This window comes from Grus americana, chromosome 3 (genome assembly GCF_028858705.1).
Source record: "Grus americana isolate bGruAme1 chromosome 3, bGruAme1.mat, whole genome shotgun sequence".
NCBI classification, from domain to species: domain Eukaryota; kingdom Metazoa; phylum Chordata; class Aves; order Gruiformes; family Gruidae; genus Grus; species Grus americana.
In genome coordinates this window covers 104,871,307-104,879,704 of record NC_072854.1, presented here as the reverse complement: position 1 = coordinate 104,879,704, position 8,398 = coordinate 104,871,307, and the positions used below count along the sequence as shown (strand labels likewise).

At 60.9% G+C, this 8,398-nt stretch overlaps 1 protein-coding gene across 2 annotated transcripts; it reads right to left on the bottom strand.

Moving 5' to 3' along the window:
• Nucleotides 1–3,715: 3,715 nt before the first annotated feature.
• Nucleotides 3,716–7,757, bottom strand: HLX (H2.0 like homeobox). 2 transcript variants are annotated; one of them, XM_054822362.1, is made up of 4 exons: nt 6,822–7,757; nt 6,024–6,203; nt 5,345–5,529; nt 3,716–4,585 (listed from the first exon to the last, which is right to left on the bottom strand). In XM_054822362.1, exons 1-4 carry the CDS (start codon nt 7,387–7,389, stop codon nt 4,235–4,237), a joined length of 1,284 nt encoding a protein of 427 aa, XP_054678337.1. In that variant the 5' UTR covers nt 7,390–7,757; the 3' UTR covers nt 3,716–4,234. The 2 variants fall into 2 exon arrangements, with proteins under 2 accessions (XP_054678337.1, XP_054678338.1); XM_054822363.1 differs by lacking the exon at nt 6,024–6,203 and having other exon boundaries at nt 6,822–7,755.
• Between the last annotated feature and the right edge of the window lie 641 nt (nt 7,758–8,398).

Sequence of the window (8,398 nt, the reverse complement as noted above, 5' to 3'; positions counted from 1 at the left end):
ATTTTTTAAGACATCAGCTTAAGCGCGACGTTAAAATAAAATAAAAATATTTTCCTAAGGAGCGGGGCCGGTCTCGCTCAGCTAACGAGGGAGGCGAACTCAGGTTTCGCTGCCGCCGGCCCCGCGCCCGCGGGGCTCTGCCGGGGGGGGCAGTGCCGACCCACTGGTGCCTTGGCGGACACCCACCACCCCCCCCCGCCGGCCGGGGCAGCGGCGGACCCCAACGCGAGCTCTTCGACCGGCCCTTTTTGCACCGTAAATCTCTTGTTTAAAAGCTTGTTGCCTCTGTTTTGTTTTATTATTGTTGCTTTTTTTTTTTTTTCCTTCTAACGTGGCTGTTATTTCCGAGGCTGACACGAGTCTCTTTGGAGATGGGAGGTTTTTGGTAAAAAATCAGGCGAGAAGCAGAGGATCTCGTTGGACTTGTTAATGCAGCGCCCGGGGGAAGGTGGGGGGTATTGCTAAGCTACTCCCCGGGAAGGAGCTCGGCAGGACCTGACTGTCGAGCCCGGCTGCGCATCTCTGCGGGTGTGGATGCTCGCAGACGGGGCTGGGATGTCGGAGCGGCCCGGAGAGGCCTCCGGCTTCATTATTAATCCGATTTCCCACACACGCCACGCAGGGAGGAGGCAGGGAAACCTCTGCTCTCCGTGCGGTTGTGTGTATCGCTCCCGTTTCTTGGTCTCTCGTACAACCTCTCATCTGAAATAAGCCCGAAAAAATCTCTGCCCGGCACCCGGGAGAGGAAAGAGGCGTGGGTGTGTGTCGGAGAGCCTGGCCTGGCTGGGGCCACGGCGACCGGGGGGCAGGGCCGTGCACCGGGCGGTGTCGGGGAAGCCCCTCCCGGCCCCTCCGAGGGGACCCAGGCCCCCGCCGGGCAGGGGGACTCGCGTCAACACGGACCCGTTGCGGCGCGTGGGTACAGCCCAAGAGATTTGGGATCAGCTAGCACAGGTCTGAAAAGAGTCATAACGGATTTAAAGAGGGTAAAGAGACCTCTTGAAAAGCTGCGACCTCCAGTTTAAAGACCGTCGAGGAACCAGATCGGCGAGGGAACCGTGGGCTCGGGCGTTTCGCCTCCAGAAATAACCACCATCAAAAACCTTTCGTGTTATCAGGCGTTAATAAAGCAAACAAAAAAGGGGTACCCCCCAGGACCTGCTCTAGGGGGGTGTTGCATTGCGCTACGGACAGGTCGATTTCGCCGACGAACGGCGATCGAGCTATCTGCAGTCACGACACTGTCCCGACTTTTTCCGCAGAAATTTTGCAATAACTGCAGCCTCGCACTACCGGGCAAACTCCCTTCCCTGTCGACACGAGCACAAATCCCTCCATCCGCGCATCTTTCCCCAAACTCGTTTTCGTAGATTTGCTCTACCTGCCCGAGGACGTGCACAACGGGAGCAAGGGGGGAGAGAGATTATTTTTTTCCCCTATCGCCGGGGGAGAGGAATAAAAATACCCTCCCGGCTCCGCCGCTCGGCCAGAGCAGGAGCCCGAGGTGCGCGGAGCACCAAAGCCCGGAGGCGGGGGGGCAGGGAGGCAAAATCAGGCGCAAGGCAAAGGAATTTTATCCCAGCTCTTTCATTCGGATCTGAGCATCTTTCTCCTGAGTCCCAGCAGTGTTATTTTTTTCCCCTTTTGCCGCCTTATCTTAAAAAGGTGCCATAAAGGCGCTGTCCTTGCTCTCTCCCCGACCCGAGGTCCAGGCGGGCATTGCTCTCCGTTATTTGGGGAAGCCGAGGGGGCGGGGGGGGGGAGCCTGCCCCTGCGCGGCCAACCCTGCGCTTGGAGGAGGCGCAGATTCCTCTAACCCAAGGGAAAAGAAACTCTTTCCCGACGCGCTTTTCCTTTCTCATCTGGCAAGAGCCACCTCAACTCCCTCTCTCCCGCACGGGTTAGTCTTTAGGGAACAAAAACAAGAGGCAAACAAATTCATGCGTGTCCATGAGCAGCACCACGGTGGTTTATCGGAGGAGAAACAATCATGTTTCGCTGGACATCTGTCCGACAGCTTCCCTTGCTCTTAGAAGAAGTTATAACCCCTCGCAGCATCCCCCGCGCCGATGGGCGCAGCAGCGGCCCTAAGAACAGCCGCTTTTTGGGGCTGGAAGCGAACTGCAGGGCCCGCTCCGCGCCCTGAAAAGCCATGACAGCCCCCGTTTCCTCCTTGACACTGTCTTAAAGGCAGAAACAATTTACAAACCCCTTCCAGATCCTTCTTCCGATGCCGCCCGCTTCCCTGTCCCAGCAGGACTCGGACGGGGACGGCGCCCCGGGCGCTCTGCCCTGCGCGGGCGCTGCGCTGCCCCCCCTGGACACCCCCCTGCCCGTTGTGACTCCGGCGGAGCCTCCGCCCGCTCGGTTACACCTTATTTACCACTTCACCCGTCCCCTCTTCACCCAGCAAGCCGGACTCTTGACTTGCCGTTTGCCCCAGCTCCTTTTCCACTAGGGCTTGTGTCGGGGGATGCTGTCGGCATTCCCTTCTCCTTCCTCAGCTGCTGCTCCTTCCGGAGTCCCCCTGATAGCAGAGGTGGCCCCGAGGAGCGTGTCCTCCCTGGCAAACACACCCCCCACCCCCACCCCCCCCCCCGGCCCCGAAGGATTTCTCGCCTGACCCCTCAGGGAAGCAGCAGACGAGGGACAGGCGCTCGCCTGCCTCCGTACTGCCGGAGGACACAGGGAATTTTTCGGTCCTTCGCCTTATTTCTCCGTCTCCCCTTTCTTTCTAGCGATGTCACACGCTCAGCGCCCATCGACCCAGCGTGGAGGGACGGCTTCGCTTCGCCTGCCCTCGCCTTAATCTCCCTGGGCAGGATCAGGCCTCCCCTGCCCCGCGCGTATTTGAAAACGGAACAGGCTGACTGAGAAGCGGCCCCTCGTCCTCCTCTGTGCCCCCGGAGGAGGGGAGCACCGAGCACCGCGGCGCTTTATATTTTTCCGAGTAGCGGAGCCGACGATGAACCCGAGCGCAGCCGGCAGATCCCGGCCTGGATCCCAAGGGACCCCCGGCGGAGCCTCCCGGCCGCACGCCCCGGGAAGGGCACCCAGTTCCGCAGCACCCGCCGAGGAAGGGGGAGAGGCTGCCGTGTCCCCCCCCGGTGCAGCTCCGCGGGGCTCCGCGCTCCCGCCCGCCGCCGCGGCCCGGTCCTGCGCTCGGCCACCGCACCGCCCCCGCGCAGCGCATAGCGCCCGCGTGACGCCACAGCGCGCGCCCCGGGCCGCACAGCCACGCTGTGACGTCACAGAGCACTACTTCCCCTTGCTTGCGGAGAAGTACACGGCAAATCGGAGCGACATCAAAGCAAAGCAAACACGCCCCCACCCCGCACCCCAAAACGGCCCCACTGGCTCTTGGCAGCAGCCCTGACAGTCGCAGGCAGTCAGGTAGTCCAGTCCCGCCTTGCATCAGAAACCAAAAGCCACCTCGCAAGATACATATACGTATGTACGCACATGCGGGACTACAAATATAATTGGCAATTTTCTCACCGGGGGAACAATTTTGCGTAATCAAATCCGGTCCTTGTCATCGCCTCCATTAGAAAATGAAGGGGGAAAGGAGGGGGGGGGGAAAAAAAGAGAGAGAAGGCTGCCTCGGCCTCGGGAAGCTTTCAAGGCGAGGAGAGACAGTGGCTGCCTTTGAGTGGGGCGAAGGAAGCTGGGGCAGCCTCACCAGCCCTCTCCCCTGGTCAACAGACTGACGTGGTTACAAACCATAGCAAACATTTTATTTACAGGAGATATATATATATTTATATATTTTGTCAGTGCAGTATTTCTTGGCCGGATTATTCGAAGCAACACGTTGCAACCAATGAGGACGTTGGCAAAATACTTCACATTGTAAATTGTTTGAGAGGGGAAGGGGGAAGAGAGGGATTTCGGAGCACGTTCTCGGAGTCCCTCGCTCGGATTTTCCTGGAGAGGACAAGGGGCGGGAGACGGAGAATAAAATAAAATTAAAAAAGGAAGAAAAAAAATAGAGAAATCCCGCTCTCCTGCGAGCAGCGCGGAGGAAGAGGCGGCCACCTCACGCACAGCCGTCCCGGGGCTGGGGCTCCCTGCTCCGCCCGCGTCCTCGGTCCCTCGCCCCGGGCCGGGCCGGGCGCTGGCCGCGGGCGGGAGCGGGCCGGTGCCGTGCCGTCCTTGCGGCGCTCCCGGGCCGGAGGAAGGGAGATAAATTAGCGCGCAGGTCCCGGGCGCGGGTGCCGCGGGGCCGCCCCGTCTATAGGCCGCTCCGCGGCTCGGGGCTGGCTGCGGCGGGCGGCGGCGGCGAGGAGGGGAGGCCGGTGCTGCCGGAGGACTTGCCGAGCCCGGCGACGGGCAGGCTCCGCTCGGCGCCCTCAGTCCGTTCCGTGTCGCTGGGGGCCATGTCGAGGGAGTCGGCGTCGCTGCTGTCGCTGTCGCCCTCGGAGCGGCTGGGGCTGCGTTCGGGCTCCCCGGCGGCGGGCGGTGCGCCGGCTCTCTGGGCCGCCGGCTCCGGCTCCGGCTCCGGCGGCGGCTCCTTGTCCTTCTGGGCCTGCGCCTCCTTGGAGTGCCGCCACTTCATCCGCCGGTTCTGGAACCACACCTTCACCTGCGGCCGGGCCGCCCTCAGACGGGCGGCACGGCCCCCACCGCGCAGCGCCCGGCCCCAACGCCTTCCACGGGGCGCGGGCAGCGTGGGGAGAAAAGGAGGCGCCATCCTCACCTCCCTCTGCCCACACCCTTACGAGACTAAGGGGGCTCTATTTTTTTTACTCCTTCTAGTTCGCGTGTTTAAATACCAAACGCCCCCCCCCCGTTTTGTTTTGTTTTTTCCCCCCTCTCTCCTTCTACTTCTTCTTCCAGGAAACCACAGCGTTATACAATTCTGTGCGCTGCGGGCCCTCGAAGTGGAATCATTACAGAGTGGCGTTTAATGATTCCGTTTGAAGAAGAGTTTTCACTTCCCCAGAACTAAGGATTTCACAACGCGGGGAGAGATTTAGAAAAAAAAAAAAAGACATTAAAAATAGTGTGTTCGCTTCTACTTCCTTTGACCTAAACTGCCTTCTACAGCAGTTGCGAGCAAGCGAGTAACACCTCAATGAAGGGCACACTGATGATGTGCCCTGGCCCCGCTTGGCCTGCTCCGCGGTGGCCAAAACAAACGCGAAAAGCCCCGCACCTGGCCGCGAAACGCCGCGGAACCTGCGCGCAGGAGATGCTCGGGGCGAGGTCCCGCTCCTCAGCCAACCCCGCCAAAGATTAAGGAAGGGAAAACGCTTTGCAACCGTCTTCCCCCCCCCACACACCCTCCGGTATCGCTCTAAACTGGAAGTAACATATGAAATAAAACCGAAGCCGTTCTTACTTGAGCATCTGTCAGCCCCAGCATCGCCGCCAGTTGCTTTCTGTCCGGTTTGGTGACATATTTCTGGATTTCGAACCGTTTTTCTAAACCTTTCCTCTGCAGGTTGGAAAAAACAGCCCTGGACCAGGAGCGTTTTCTCTTGTACGTCTGGGGCAGCGTGTCCTTGGTTAAAACTGCGTACGGACCTGGCGGGGAGGGGGGAAGAATAACGAGGGAGAGAGAGGGAGACAGCGTTATTAATAGCGATGCCTGAAAGGAAGCCTTAAATCGATCAAAATAATGGCTGGACTGCGTTGAGCAGGGAAGGCCCGGGCCAGCGTGGCCCTCCCTGCCGGCTGGGTACAAATCCTGTCAGCGTTTGCTTCCTTGGGCAAGGATGGCGCGGTTTTACACCCGAATTTTTTCCTCTCCCCCCCTCCCCGCCCCTTCTCTCTCGGCCCAGGTATTATTTTGTACTAGACGGGATGGTCCTCCGGGTCGCGTCCTAGCCAGCTCTTCCTCCCCCCACGCAGCCCGGCTTTCGCCCAAAATCTGAGCCTCGCTAGAAAACGTACGCCCTGGCCTTTCAAAAGCGCCTGGCGACTCCCTCCGGGAGGAGGGCGCCTGGGCCGGGGGGGGGGCTGCTCCGGGACGGAGGGCCCTGCGCCACGGGAGAGGGTCGACGAGGGACGAGATGTACCTGGAAAAGTGTCTTGAAACTGGTGCTGAACTGAGCTCCTTGGGTTTGTGTTTAAGGGACCCAGAATAGCAGAGGCCTCGTTAATGGGGTCTAGAGACGCGAAGAACTGGCCGGCGGAAGGCTGCAAGTTGGGGAGATGAACCCCAGTTTGGCGGCTGGTAGTTAATAAGGAGGTCAGATCTGTGAGCACAGGAACAAGGAGAGCTCTGTTATACCGCGGTCGAAACCGACACCCCGGCACGCTCCGAGCGGCAGGGCCGGGGCCGGGCTGAGCGAGTCCCCGGCCGGAGGGGCTGAGAGCGCGGCGGGGCAGGGGGGACCGGGCAGCCGCCTCCTCGCCCCGAGGGCTCTCCTCGGGAGAAGCGGCCGTGCCCCGGCGGTCAGACATCCTCCGGTATATTTACTCCCCTAACCAGGATGTTTACACGCCGCGAGGGGAGATGGATTGCAGCGAAAGCCTTTACAGCGGGCTGTGCCGTCTGAGGGAAAATCCTGGGCCCGCTTCGGGAAGCGGAGGCCGTTCCGTTCGCTATTTTTACGCTATCGCTATTTTTCCCAGCGGCGCAAGTCCTGTGCCGCGGACTGCTGCCGTGCGCGGGGGGGGGGGGGGGGGGGGGCGGGGGGCTATTTTAGTGAGCGCTATTAGAAACTCGGATTTACAACGCTTTTTAAATAACTCTTTTCTCGGCTAGATCGAAAAGTTTTCAAATCGCGGGTATATTCGCTAAAATTATAACCGAATAAATAAAAGACCACCAAGCGCGCTAGCATGGAAAGCGGACAAGCCAATTTCTCTACCTCTCAGCGTGTTGCCTTCCTTGACTTTGGGGTCAAACTCCGCCGATAAAATGCGGTCGATGCCGAATTTCAGGTCCTTGCTGGCGGGCGCCGGCGCCGAGCCGTGCGTGTGGCCGCCCGGCAGCCGGGCGGGGGCCGGGGCGCCTCCGCCGCCCGCCGCCGCCGCCGCCGCGGGGGATCGGTGCTGCGGGGGGCGGTGGTGGTGGGAGTGGTAGGCGGCGGAGAGCGGCGAGAGGCGCGGCGGGAAGGCGGCGGCGGGGGAGTCGGGGGCCACGACGGGCGTGGGCCGGAGCGGCGAGGCGGTGGCATGGAAGGGACCGCCGTGGTGGACGGCTCCCAAAGCCGCCGGCATCCCGGTGCCGGGACCTCCGGGCAGGCTGTCGGCGGGTCCTCCCGCCGCCTCGCCGCCGGCGTGGAGGATGTCGGCGATGCAGAAGGACGGCTTCTTCGCCGCCGCGGCGTCCAGCGGGAAACAGCCGCCGGCTGCCGGCCCCGATGCCGAGCAATACGCCGCTGACCACAAGCTGAAGTTGGAGGCGTAGAAAGGAGCCAGCCCGGCCGTGTACATCCTGCCCGGGGAGGGGACGCGCCGCTCCGCAGCTCAGCTCCCGGGTACGCGCCGCGGAGCTGCCCGCTGCCCCGGGCGCATGGGGAGGGATGGCCGGGGCGAAAGACGGCTAGCGGAGCACTTGCCGGAGGGGCAAGGGGGAAAAAAACAACCACCAAAAAAAAAAAAGAAAAAAGAAAAAAGAAGAAGTCCCCAAAACCCACGGCGAGACGGAGAGAGCGAGCGGGCGAGGAGCGGAGCAGAGCGGCGCAAACAAAACAAACCCAAACCAAACCCCCTTTCCTCGCACTGGGGGATAAAAAAAAATCCACCCCTCCCCAAAACTTTCTCTGGCAGCGACACTCCCGACTCCGGAGCAGCCCTCTCTCCCTCCCCACGCCCAATCCGCAATCCGCGGGGCTGGGCAGCACCGCCCGCCGACACGCCCACGCAGGGCCGGGTCGCGGGTACGGGCCACCGCGCCGCCAGCGCGCAGTTGCGCGCTGGCGGCGCGGTGGCCCGTACCCGCGACCCAGCCTGGCTCGGTTTGTCCGGCAAGGTACCCACACCCACCCACCCACTCCCACTCCCCACCTCCTTAAAATTCTGCCCTCGACTTTGAAACCACACACACCCCCCTCTCTCTCCTCTCCCCCCCCCCCCCAATCAGCTCAAGGGCGCTGCGCTTGCTGCCGCGATTTCCAAACGTTTGAAAGAAACGCGCAGGAAAATTCTTCGCGATCGGAGTCAGGTCCGTCCTCTTGGAAATGATTCCCAAGGAAATGTGTTACCTTCCTGGATAAATGAGTCTGGGATAGTCTGGAAGAAAATGAGTCTATGCTCCTGCACGCAACATATATATTTATGTGAGCTCCGAGTTATTCTGGGCCCAGGACACGTTGAATCCTGCATTAGCAACGACTAATTAATTAATCGTATCTTATCGACAATGTAATTTTATAGATTTTTTTGCCGTATTCTCCAGCCGGTGGCTGCGTCTGCTTCCACACCAATTTCACCTTAAAGACTG